The following is a 13,547-nucleotide window of genomic DNA, read 5'->3' on the forward strand; positions in this document are numbered from 1 at the left end:
TTTAAGTAGATTGAAATACATAAAATCTTAGGGGTGTTACTTCTAGATAAAACAATATTGTCTTCTGATGTGGTAAATCCTGTTATCTATTTTGTTAACAGAAGTGAAAACACTACATTATCTGATCAATATCATGTGAACAAACACGAGATTATTTGTACAATGATATGTGTTGAGGAATTTTTAAAATATCAATATTCACGTCACAGTTAACCACATGATCTTAAAAAGCAAATCTGAGTTGCAGATTTATTTTTTTGTAAACCTACAATTCGCTACCAAAGCCTGGCATTTTTATAGACAAGGTATGCTAACGGTTAGCATACCCTGGTTAGCAGCTAACCAACCAGCAAAATGATCTTTAGCAATGGTAGCTCCTTTGTTTTGGCAAAACGTTCTTCAGTGTCAAAATCCTATCCGGAATATTTTTTATACAAAGAAAGCATAACTAAGGTCTTATTCAAACCATTTCTTTAAGGGCTTCAACATCTCAAAGAGAAAGAAAAGGATATTGTGCAATTTGTTTCCCAGTGAGAGAGAGAGAAAAAAAAAGTAGAACACGGCATTTTTTTTTGTATTCAACTTCTAAACTTGACATTTTAGACCAGTTGGAATTCTTTTGAAAGGAACATTTGAATTTTGATTGTGGCCATTTAACGCTCAATCAATGAATACTACTCACATTGGAATACAAATTGTTTCTCATAAAAAAAAAAGACAACATGTCTGATACAATGACTAGAATGTATACCATTAAGTATGTAGACCATAAAAACAGAAAAGAAACAACATAACTTACAGTTTTGGAGAAACAAACGGGTACCAGTCATTCAATTCCCAAGTGAAGAAAGCAAAAGGACACAGGACTTGGTGGAGCAGAGAATGTGGGCTAGCCACTAAATGCAGTGAACCCCGCCTAAACTGCTATATTTAAAATAGCGTAAAAAAAGAGCCCCATAATATTCTCCGGCTACGACAGCTTCAATGATTTTATTACATAAGGTCAGATTGGAAATCTTAATTTCGTATTTCAACGGGACATTTTCACATGGAACTTTTCCACCTGGCATCTGTTTGTGTGCGTGTGAGTGTGTATGCATGTGTAACCAGGCGTATGTTGGGGGTTTTAGTTTTGAGTTATTGAGAAAATAGTAGTTTTCCTCAGAAATATCCATTTCCTGGATTTATCCAAAATCAACCTCCGTAGGGTCTCGACTTTCAATTCCCAACATTCAAAAAGTTCAAATTGTTATCAAAGTGCATTAAATTAAGAGATTAGTAGATGATGCGCGGCATTGCTACGTACTTTTTAATCCAACAAGCCCTAATCTAGCTCTCTATCTATCTATCTATCCATCCATCCATCCATCCATCCATCCATCCATCCATCCATCCATCCATCCATAACCATGTGAATGGCATAACCATTCACACTCACAACTACACTTAAAGTAAATATTGAGTGTTTAATTAACCTCGGGCTGCAGGATTATGCAGAAAATAATAATCACGATTATGTTTTTTCAATATTGAAATCACGGTTATTCATCATGTTTGGTCAAATATGTCTATTTAGTGCCCTTTTTTTTAAACAAGCGCTGTATAAACAAGACTTATAATAATAATAATAATAATAATAAAAAATAATAATGAACTAAAATAAATAAGGTAAATAAAAAAACATTCACAAGAAATGGCAAAAACATGGCACACAGGTCAACACAGCTAACTTACTTTCTGAGTGCAAACTAAGAACCAAGCACATTATTTATATTTAAGCAATCTTTACTCAATTAGCAGTCAAAATGTAATTTTGGGTCATTTCAAACCGAATTTATATATATAGGATTTTTGAAAATGGGTCTCAAATGACAGCTAGCACTGCATATATTAGGAATCAGGTGAGAAGCACAATGCCATTTCACACAGGTAAATAACATATTAGAGTGAGAAAAGCTTTTGTCATGCCAACATGTGGGAAACATTGCCCCCTCATGGTAGGATGACAAAATACTTGATTTGACTAAAAAAAAAAAGTGCTTGACTTTTTAAATGTTAATTTTGCCAAGGATGGGCTTAATTAATCGTGGCAGCCAGTATCGTGATCACGATTAAAATTTGATTAATCATGCAGTCCCACCTAGAATGCATGTTTTTGGAATGTAGGAGAAAACCATAATACTTGGAGAAAACCCATGCAGGCACGGGAAGAAAATGCATACTTCGCACAGGAAGTCCAAAGCTTTTAATATTGTTTTTAAAAAAGGCCAGAAAGCCTATAATTTCCGAGTATGTTTCACCGGAACAAACATAGTTCTTGAGCACTTCCAGACAGTCGTCTTCCAAACAACAAAGGACCAGGTTAAAAGGTCTCAATAAAGCCACACAACTTGCTAATGACTATCAAGGCAAGTGTCTGAAAACAGAGAAGCTTTTTACTTAGATATGGCTGATATTTTGAATGAGCAATAAATATTTTAGTGGGAAACAGCCCCCTGAAGAGATGTTGATAGTACAAAATAACATTTCCAAACTGAGCCTTTGTATGGCACTCTTGAAAATGTAATTGGGACTGGGAGTTGTAAGGGAACCAGAAACTGAGATGAAACATTCTTATGATCAAGCCTTCTTATTTCATCGCCTTGTATCCTGCTAAGAAAGCTTCACACATAAAACATTCACAGGCGAAGACACAATTGCAACTTGGTAGTTTCTATGGTACAACAAACACCATACTCTGAACAAAGCCCCCTCCTCTGACAAGATAAGCATTTCCAGCTGTTTTTTTTTTTTTTTTTTTTTGCAAATGAGATTGGATGGACACCACAGATTGTGCCAGGTTTTCCCTTCTTCTCTCTCTATTTTTGCACCATGAATAGCTTTGTCTCATGAGAAATGGTAGCCTGGGAAACTAGGCCACAGATCGGCATGGTAGGAGTCAAATGCACATCTCGGAAAGACAAGCTACACTACACATGCACTAATTATGATTAAAACAATCTTCTGCAAATAAAAGATGGTGGTACTGTAAATATATGTATATTATAGAGTACATTAAAAACGTGTCTAAATATCATTGGGCCTTCCGTTAATTTTCTGATGGAATAATCGAGAGTCTTCCTACAGTAGCAAACTCAGGCCTGACTAATATTATGCAGGAAAAATTCATACAAATCATATCAAATCATATCACCGGCGATCTCCTTCTCTTTAATCCATAATAGAAGAAGCCTCTCCATTTTGTTGTCGACCGAGGTCCGTACCCCGGCAAGGAAAAACTTGCCCTTAGAAGATTGCCGAGCGGTTACGGCCATACTCACGAGCAAGGTTAACTATGCGTGCGCCGCCTCCGTATTTTTTTTTTTATTATTTCCTGCTTCGTTTCTATTGTCATCATTCTCCTACTTCTTCCTTTACCGCCACTAGCAATTTTAGCAGCCACGTCTAACAGATAAAGTTTGCAAAGTCTTCACAACACACCGACCAGCTGTGCCATCAAGCTAGATCCATGTTTTCCAACCGCTGTGATGCCGTGGCACAGCGGCACAGATATTGTCAGTTATGCCGCAGGAAATTATGCCCCCGGTCCGCTGTATACATTTACGGCATTGACTGTGCTGCGGACAGCACCCTCAAGGCTTTAAATGTGACGCGGTGATCAAAAGGTTCGGAAACACAGAGCAAGATGAAGGCTTTAGGCCAAGCATATTGGCATTTCTGTGATTGACGTGACGCCGGCCAATAGTATATCCGCATCTCCGTGAGTGAGACCGGGACTGTGACCTTAATCGACCAATAGCGGCAACTCCATGACTGACTCCGTGACTGACACCGTGACTGAGACAGTGACTGTGATATTGTAAGAGCAATAGCGTTCAGCGTTGCCGTTTTAAGCGTGACCATTTAATTTCGTTGATGCAGCAAAGCGAAAATAATTGTACGAACATATTGACCAGCATGTCGGATTGTTCGTACGACGAAAGATTTGTGCGTAAGAGGGGAACATAAAACTGCGCGGTCCACGCTCGTAAGTCGAAAAGTTCGTAAGAGGGGGAGTTCATAAACCGGGGGCCCACTGTATGTATATATATATATATATATATATATATATACATATATGTATATATGTGTATATATATATACATATATGTATATATGTGTATATATATATATATACACATATATACATATATATATATATATATATATATATATATATATATATATACACATATATACATATATGTATATATATATATACATATATATATATACATATACGTATACATATATATATATATATATATATATATATATATATATATATATATATATATATACATATATATATATATATATATATATATACATATATATATATATACATATATATCAAAATTATGACTATTTTGTTTTTTCTAAAATTGTTAAGTTCAGCACCACTCCTTCAAAACTCTCCTCCCTTTTAAAAAACTTTTTTTTTTTTTAATTGTTGGCAAGTGTCATCCATTTACAGTTCCCAGAACACATGCCCCCAATGTTGAAAAACCTAGCGGATACATTGCATATAGTAATTATGCCTATATGAAACGGATACAAAATTTGCAGGATGTGTTAAATGACCGCTGGAGAGTAAATTCTCAGAGCAGGTAAGGACATCATCTGAGATTTAAGCACTTCAAATCTGACTAGGTTTAGCATCTCAACAGATGAAATTGGGCAAACTGGCCTCAGCCCCAAAATGACTTTTACAATAGATTTACAATTCAGTCCTGAGGCATCATCTGTCAACGTTTGCTTACTTCAATGTTGCTACGTGTGTGTGTGTTTTTATATCTAATTATCACAATGGAAGGTTTGATTTAGGATTTATGTGTTAATCAAAAGATGAATTGCCATATAGTGCAGCCAAGCTGTGATAAGTTTTATCATGGTTATTATATTACAAATGCATTCAACCACATAAAGTAAATTACATTTTGATGACATTTTGAGGGATCAGCACTGTTTTGTTTTAATTTTGTTTCTCTATCTATGTAATAATCAACATTGCACGACTTTCAAGTGTCTCCAAATTGCTTGCATTAATAAATGGGGAGATTGGATTTGCAATGACAAAAGTGATCATCTTTTCATCTTCAGGTTTTATCTTCTTCTCCTGTCTCATATTTGACTCATATTTCAACCCAAATAAACGAGCATCAAAGTTGACATTTTTGGCTACCATGTCCCTGACTGATTCGGCACATACTGTACATACAGTATGCAACATCAGTAGTCGGTAAATGGCACAAGAATGATAACTGAGGAGGGATCAAAACATTAGTGATTTATTTTATTATTAAAGTATACAATTAGTCAAAAGGTATTTCAAAACCTTTTTCGCTTTTGGTTAAAAAATAAAAATAAATTATCCAACGACCTCACGGTTCTCTCCACAGTGGGAGGAGCTGCTTTTATTATAACCAAAAGAAACCAAAACTTGCTTAATTACATTAAGGAAAACTTAATAGACACGTGATCGGATTGAACATTGGCACCTAGGTGATAAATAAGTCAGTACAGTGGGCCCCCGGTTTACAAACTCCCTCTTTTACAAACTTTTCATCTTACGAACGTGGACCGCGGCGTTTTTTGTCCCCCTCTTACGCACAAACCTTTCGTCTTACGAACAATCCAAGATGCCGGTCAGAGTGTCTGCACTAATTTTTTCGCTTTGCTTCATCAACTAAAATAACTATTTTTCCATGTGACAGATAACACCGATATGCTATTGGTCTTATAAAGTCACAGTCACGGTCTCAATCACGGTGTCAGTCACGGAGATGCCGATATGCTATTAGTCGATTAAGTTCACAGTCCCGGTCTCAGTCACGGAGATGCCGATATGCTATTGGCCGGCGTCACGTCAATCACAGAAATGCCGATATGCTATTGGCCAAACGCCCTCATCTAGGTTGATGGCATGAGCTGGTCGGTGTGTTGTGAAGACGTTGCAAACTTTATCTGTTAGACATGGCTTCTATAATTGCAAGTGGCGGTAAAGAAAAAAGTAAGAGGATGATGACAATAGAAACCAAGCAGGAGATAATAAAAAAATAAGAATTAGGCGCACGCATAGTTAACCTTGCTAGTGAGTACGGCCATAACCGTAAGGGCAAGACTTTCCTTGCCAGGGGACGGACCTCGGTCAACAACAAAATGGAGAGCTTCTTCTATTACGGATTAAAGAGAAGGAAATCGCCGGTGATATGTTCTCGTTTAAGAAAAGTTCTCGTTTCAGGAAAAAAAAAAAATTCTGCGGGTTGGTCTCTGCTCCCCTCCGCCTCCACCCACCACCAGCTCAAGTCATGTTGCCCCAAAGGTAAATGTTATTTTTCCTTTGTATATTTATGTTATTTAATTTCACTGTACAGTAGATTATGTTACTAATTTTTAATATGTGTATAAAGTCGGGATGTTTTTACCTAAGGTTTTTGCACGCGTTGCACGCATTCACTAATTAACATAGGTTTGGATTGCCCGTCATACGAGCAATTCGAGTTACGAGCATAGCCGCTGAACAGATTAAGTTCGTAACACGGGGGCCCACTGTATATAAAAATTATGCTTACACAAAATGTCTCCCTCAATATAAACTCAGGAGTGATTGCAGATGTTTTTGGCATCTACTTAAGATTGTTTCTACTTTCAACATGTTCTGGGATCCTCCAAATTTGGGAGGAGGATGATTGATACCTCAACCAGACAACGTCATTTAAGGCAGAGAGACAAAAATTGAACTGCCTCAAATCTGTGATTTTAATAGGGACCCTGATCGGTATATAGTTCAGTGGCCCAGAGGGAATTCGCCATAGTCCAAAGTACTCCAGGCCTGGTCGAAATGTTAAACTACATAAAACTGAGTATTTATATCAATTACAAATAATTAAAAAAAAAATACTGGCTTGTTGAATAAAAATACTTTAGGTGAATTTAAAGGGTACGCTGAGGAAATATGAGTTATGTTTCAAATTCATGTTACTGTATTGTTGATCTTTAAACATTATAATTCAGTTCGCGATTTGTAGGGGGACCAATGAGTTTACTAAATGTGCCCCTGCCGGGAATAAACCTAAGAGATTTGCCTTGCAAATCAGAAAAATCACTGCATGGACTTTTAACATCTGATGGGTACTTCCAAAACATGTCTGGGAGAGGTTTGCCGTGCAATCCAGCAAAAATAGTCAAAGAACTTTGAAAATCTGATAAGGACTTCCAAAATGAGTTACGTGGAAACCAGACGTACAGATGGATGCATCATTGGCTTCCAGCATTGACTCTAAACTGGCTTAATCAATATGCAGTCATACATAGCAGATTGTTGCAATGCGCGGTATCAATTGATGGCACATGGTTATGACAGGGGACCCTAAATTATCTTTGACAAGAAGAGGATTCCCACATTATTTCCGTTTTTGGCATCGATGTCACAACAGCTAGGCTACCCTCATGGCTAGAAGACAGCGTTAAGTAGTTCGGAATAGGATGCTGGTGCATATAGACAAAGATGTGCAAGGCAACTCACGTAGTGTTTGGATGGACTGCGCCTTTTTTCCACGTCCACCACTTTGACGTCCAGCACAGTCCGAACCTGCATCTTGACCCTGCAAAAGCTATACATAAACGCGACTGGCAGGCAGCTGCTGCAGCTCGAATCACGCCGAATAAATCCCCGCATTCATCGCCGATTGTCAGACACTGAGGAGGAAAAAACGTCAGCTCCTTGTCGGCCAGTTTGGCAGTCTTCTCCGCCTTCGCTCAACCACCATCAATCCGATTAGAAACTTGTCGACAGTCCGTTTAAAGCAAAACCTCCGTAACATACGCCGTCCGGGTAATATTGACTCCTCCGCTGTTCACAAGCACGCCGGAAGAAGGCGATCACCCATAATACGGGGGAAATTGAAGATAGTCCCTTTGTGTCGGCCCCGGGATCTTCTGCATACCTGGACGTCAGTCTGCTTGAATGAAGGATAGCCGCTGTACAATCCAGCGCCAAACGCCTCCCAGTTGCCGCAGGGATATATTTATATATATTATTATTTTTTTTAGGGAAAGAGTGGGACGCGCTTCTCATACGTCCACGCGGAGACTTTAATTATTAAATGCTCGTGGAGACAAATCGTTTGACGACAACGCGCTAGGTTGGTGAATCAATGCTGGAACCGACTCGTCTCTAAAATAACTTTTCTTCCAGGCTTGGCGTGAGACTGTTACGTATTGAACGCGGTGCGGATTCATTGAGTTGTTTCTAATAAGGCCGCGTCGGAAGGGTTCCGTTGAACACTGCAGGCACTGAGTCATGAGCTGCTTTCTGGCCGGAGACATGAGCGGCTGCCAGTGTGGCTACAGATGTTTCACTGGCGACCAATCCGATGCAAGCATTGCCAACGTCAACGCGCCCACTGAATGACTGAATGCTGCCCCCTGGACATTTTGCCACGCATGCACATGAAGATGAGAATTTATTTCACTTCCATGCATACATACGCTTTATCAGAACGGCAGTCGGACCTAGCGCGCCAAACTTGAATAAAGACATTTGTTCTCAAGTATTTGTGTATTTATATTTCAATATATTATATATTTGTGTATTATATGAAAATGTTAGGAGTTCAATCTGCTAGGCGTTCACGGAGAGCAGTTGCAGTTACTGGAACTTGTTTGCAGAAGGCATGAATATTGTCAAGCCCTGGTGCTGTCCAGCTCTTCATCTTTGACACTTGTGCTTTCTAACCGCCACTGATATAACAAAATCCTACCTGGGCTGTTGGAGAAGAACATGTTTATTGTTCGGGCCTGCACCTCTCTCATGTACATGTTCAGACGAGTAGCCAAGGTCTTTGCCTGGCAGCCTCAAGTCCCTCTTCTGAGGACATTTTGCTGGTATTTTTTTGACAGTTCTTTCTCAAGTTTCACCCATTTATTCTCTTGTGAAGCTAACTTCTCTGGTCGCCCTCATTTACTTGGAGCCTCTCTTCCATGAAGGATGCCCACGCTCCTTCCAGTTGTTCATCTTGTAGCCAAGCATCCCGAGGATGATCGATGCTGCTGCATAAGATCAGCCAATTGGTCTCAGCGATGTTCTTGGTAAGGATACTTGTCACCGCTGTGTTGACATGATTCAGTTGTGATTCTGATGGTACTCCTTTCTTTCGCCTTGACAAGCAGGAGGCAGTTGAGTTTCCTCAGGACTTAATGATTTCTATATTTTCTTTCGTGCTTTTTGTTTTTTTTTAAATAAATAACTAAGAAACATGACGTTGTAATCACTGGCCTGAGCCTAAAACATAGTGAAATAGTTATCTCTGGTGCTGACAATGTCACTGTTGCACTCCAGTGTTTTAAGGACCAGCTCGAGCACTGCTTTGCTCACGTTCATGCTGTGGCGTTGTCTTACTGAAGAGAGGATATGCAAGATATGGCAACCCTTCTCTCGATCTAAAAAGAAAGAAGCCTTTGTGAGAACACAGGTCACTTAGTGCTCTGAAGACAGTAACCTTGACATGAAATAAAGTCTCATACACTTCTCTCTTTTGGAGTCCTCTCTAATTATGTCCTTAACTGCCATGAGCAGATCTTTATCCTGTGCAGTTACCTTGCAAGGGAAAAAAAACGTGTTATAAGTATCTAGCATGGACCTTCAGTTAATCCGACTCATTTTTTCAGTTACCTACAAAATAGACTTCATCCTGGGATTTGACCCTGCGGTACACAATGCCTCCATCCTGTAAAATCTGCAAGGCCTCTTTAAGGAGAATACTTAATTGCTGGCATGTAGATGTACCCGCAACAGACTCCTAAAGCAGAACAGAATCACAATAGTCACTTCTTAAACATGTTCTTTAGCTAAATCCAATGAATGTGTCAGTGACAGTCAATAGTGTGACTCACCTGGTCTGCAGGTGTTGTTTCTGTACAGCTGGGGATGAGAGGCTGCAGCAGGTCTCGAACATCATAAGGTCTGAACTTGCTCACAGACCTCTTCTCTAAGAAATCTGTGATGATACGTGTGGCCTTACTAATGGTACTGATGGTCGATTCACTAAAATCCAAATTGAAAAAAATAAAGATGAAAATACATTTTATCACTGAAGCCACTTTTCTTCAAAGTTTTGAGAATGGCCTGACAACAAACAGACAGCTTTTGACCTGATTAAAAATATGAATTGTTGTATTGAGTGGTGATGTCACAAACTATGCTCAAAAAATGCAAAGTTGACACACAAACAAAAAAAAAAGACTGTCTCAGCCACGGAACCAGGAAACAAGTTTGAGTGCTCGGGTGTTCCTTTCATTTTCCAAACCCACTGATATGCTGCACAGTAGGTGTCTATTAAGTGAGGCTACTCCCTTTTGCTGGGGCATGCAAATAAATACAGTTTTCTGTTCATTCTAGTTTTGAAATGTTAGCCAACAAATCAAGGCAGAATGCTCTTCCCGCAGTTGGTGCAATGTGGCCTTGTAACTTGAAGCTTGATATTTTACTTTTTCGGGACGTACACCCTGTGAGTGAGGAAGGATTTATGTTAAATAAAAAAATAATTATTAAAAAACAGAAATAATGTCTCCAACGTCACTGCTTACGCAATATAATCTATGTTTCAGCATGTTTTTGTATGTGTGGTTTTCTTTTTGGGCGGCATTGTTACCTTGTCGTGCACTTTTCTAGATGGAAAGGTTGATCATAGAACTCTCTGTACAGTTGTAAAACCTGACTCATCCATTCAATCTGGACTGCCATCACTGGGTCATTCACTTTATCTGGGAACATACACAAACACAGCACATGTGAAGGAAATGTAAGTGGATTCTTATATAAGAACCAGTGTATGGTATGTGTTGTTGGGACATAAAAGAAAGTCAGATATATATGGTTATACCTATCGTGAGGGGCAGTAGTTAAAAAAAATGCATTTTAATTCTGTAATGATAATATTCAGAGCTATAGTGTGCAGTTTTATTTCATTTTCATCACTCGTCTAGAGATTTACTGTATACAGGACGCTGATTGTGACATTCGGGTATGTTCCCGAAATCGTTTGGCTTCCACAAAAAAAACAAAAAACAAACAAAAAAAAAAAGGTTTAATTCTGGGCTTTTTTTTGTCCGGTGTTTCAATCTAGCGTTTCTCATTTACAGTTTTTGATTTTGGCCAAACATGGTCATTTCAGTGCATCCCTAAAAATACATAAATCGAATAAGACCTACAAAAAAAGGGTCCCAAATTTTAGAAAAAAAAATCCAATTTTCATAATCTTTCAGCCCTGGTCATTGTCTATTTGCACCGTGAGTTTGGAACCTACACCCTAAGCTGGTTGCCAGTTAAAAGCAGGAGGCACATATGCTGTAGTGCCTACTAAACGTTGATGTAAATATAATCAATTAAAGCTCACTGTCTGCAGCTACAATACACATCTTGTTCATGTCATTTCAAATCCACTGTGGTGGTGTGTATAGCACACATTGAGAGTTGTGTGTAAGTTCCGATCCTCATGGACTCAACATTCAGAAGTATACTGTCCTTCATGATGGAGATGGACACCCTTACTCCTGTAGGTCTTTTTTCGATAACAGAAGTAACTGATTCGTAAAAGAGTTCATGTAAAGTATCATAGCAAGTCACTCACAGTAGATATGGGCTATAATCTCTCTCTGTTGCCTTGATGTCTTCACTCGTCCTCTGATTCGCAGAAGCTCTCCAATCTCTAGGTGGCAATGGGTCTGCTGGGCCTGTCTCAGCTTTTTCAACTCAACAGCTAGATTAAAGCCTCCCTGAAGGCCACCCTTTGGTTCTCCCATGCCTGAAGTTACAAGATGAGGGTTTGGACAGTTGCACTCAGATATCAATTTATAAATAATCAGTTATTTTTGCTGCTATAATATGAAAAGCAGACAACATCGTAGCGTGATCACCAGTCAGACATTCAACAAACTTACATGTAGAACTGTAGGTAATTAATTTACAAAAGCATGCAGCTTTTAGGACCAACCTAGGGAATCACAGTAAACACATTTAAAGAGACTACAATGAAGTGCATAATCCCAATATTAAACCAAAAACTGACTTGCTGCGAAAGGACAGTGCGAGCTTGCAATTTCAGTTATGTGCCATCAAAAAAAAATGTTGCAAAAAATTTCATCAAAGGCATTTTAAATCTGTGCAAACATTCATTTAAATGTTATCAATTAATTTATGTAGTATACTGGTATTGCTTGTACTGTGACTTTTCCCCCTTTCCAGTACTTATAAAGATTAGGGACTTTTGATAATTCCCTAATCCATTAACCCCCCCAATAAAAAAAAAAAAGGGAGCTTGTCCTTGGTCAAGGTTGAGATGAAAAAAAGTTGTCTCAGAGTTTAATGAGTCAACTTCTTTTCTGCATTTGGACCTGCATATTATAGTGCACTTATTATTTTTTATTTTCATAATATTTATTGCTCTTGGTATATAGGGTGCAGTATACCTGCTTGATTTGCCTTAATATACGATCACTTCATGAATACATTGTCACATTTACCAGAATCCATCTCTTCTTTCATTAGGTCATTTTTCCAACACATGCAGTTTATGACACCTGTGCCATCATCAACTGTAAATGAAGAGAGGGTGGGGGTTAAAAAGTGTGTGATTTAAATGATCACTAAAAACATTCAATACTTGGAATACTGGGATATAAGAAGTATTTTACTGCGCACAGAGAGAGAAAGCAAATTTACCTCCATAACAGAAGAAGTCATCTCTTTCCCTCTTATAAACGACTGTCCCAAGAACGTCAACATTGTTGATCGGATGTGACTTGTAGAAATAAATACCTGATGCGCGAAGAAGGGAGAAAAAGCCGTTTGCCGTTGTTGCTGCTGTCATAGCTTATAATATTGCACTGTCGGCCAAAGCAAGTTTCCCGAAGAGTAGAGCGCATGCAAAAAAAGAAAAAAAAACGTTTACCTGGCACTTGACAGGACTCCCTCATTTGAAGGATATCTTTGATATGTAGCTTGGCGAAAGCAGAAAAGATCGGGTCGAGTCCCCAAAATATGGATGAGATCTCTTCTGCAGGATCCATTGTACCTGTCTAATCCCGAAAGTCCATTTCAACTGATTCTTTATACTTTAGTGTGCTTTCTACGCTGTACTCTGGCAGGAAAAGCAAAAAGCTAGCAATAGCTTTTCATCTCAACGAAAACATTGGTCACGTGACACACGTTGGTATTTTGGGTGTGTTTGCTTGTAAGATAATGAACGGTATTTGTGTGTATTACTATACTTCATTGGGTAGCAAAAAATCGTATAATTTAAATTATGGAAAAAAATCAAACAGCGCGCCTATGAAGAGTACTGATGGCGCATGGGACTTGTAGTTAAATCGCCACACAATGAGTACAATGGAAACAATGCCACATGTCGGGTTAAACTCCGTAAATCGGTTCTCTTCCGAATGGTGCTTTTAGACCGTCAAATATAATGATCTCCGGAACTTCCTATCATGTTGGCCTTTCTTGT

General features: G+C 38.6%; 2 protein-coding genes across 4 annotated transcripts in view; both read right to left on the minus strand.

The window, feature by feature from the left end:
• sh3pxd2aa (SH3 and PX domains 2Aa) overlaps window positions 1–8,414 on the minus strand; it is an 89,161-nt gene extending 80,747 nt beyond the window's left edge. Inside the window, exon 1 of one of the 2 annotated variants that reach the window (XM_088419341.1) lies at window positions 7,568–8,414. In XM_088419341.1, coding sequence (XP_088275467.1) covers window positions 7,568–7,720 — 153 coding nt within the window. In that variant the 5' untranslated portion in view covers window positions 7,721–8,414. Of the gene's footprint in view, window positions 1–799; window positions 888–7,567 lie in introns of those variants that run through there. The other variant, XM_088419342.1, reaches the window with a different exon arrangement.
• A 101-nt stretch (window positions 8,415–8,515) lies between these two features.
• stn1 (STN1 subunit of CST complex) lies at window positions 8,516–13,208 on the minus strand. Of its 2 annotated transcripts, none has more exons than XM_088419343.1 (9): window positions 12,993–13,208; window positions 12,764–12,859; window positions 12,565–12,636; window positions 11,673–11,846; window positions 10,695–10,806; window positions 9,937–10,087; window positions 9,720–9,842; window positions 9,568–9,640; window positions 8,516–9,483 (listed from the first exon to the last, which is right to left on the minus strand). In XM_088419343.1, the coding sequence occupies exons 1-9, from the start codon at window positions 13,108–13,110 to the stop codon at window positions 9,326–9,328; spliced, it is 1,077 nt and encodes a 358-aa protein (XP_088275469.1). In that variant the 5' UTR covers window positions 13,111–13,208; the 3' UTR covers window positions 8,516–9,325. The 2 variants fall into 2 exon arrangements, 1 of the variants encoding a protein (XP_088275469.1); XR_015866127.1 differs by having other exon boundaries at window positions 9,337–9,483; window positions 9,716–9,842.
• Between the last annotated feature and the right edge of the window lie 339 nt (window positions 13,209–13,547).

This window comes from Hippichthys cyanospilos, chromosome 7, assembly GCF_059441005.1.
Source record: "Hippichthys cyanospilos isolate Australia breed blue-spotted pipefish chromosome 7, RoL_Hcya_1.0, whole genome shotgun sequence".
Taxonomy (NCBI): Eukaryota; Metazoa; Chordata; class Actinopteri; order Syngnathiformes; family Syngnathidae; genus Hippichthys; species Hippichthys cyanospilos.

Coding starts and splice junctions, on each gene's coding strand:
- stn1 (XM_088419343.1), bottom strand. CDS start 13,110: ATGGATCCTGCAGAAGAGATCTCATCCATATTTTGGGGACTCGACCCG. Junction 11,847..12,564: donor GAAAGAAGAGATGGATTCTG/GTAAATGTGACA, acceptor TTGTAACTTCAG/GCATGGGAGAACCAAAGGGT. Junction 9,641..9,719: donor CCCAGGATGAAGTCTATTTT/GTAGGTAACTGA, acceptor TTCCCTTGCAAG/GTAACTGCACAGGATAAAGA.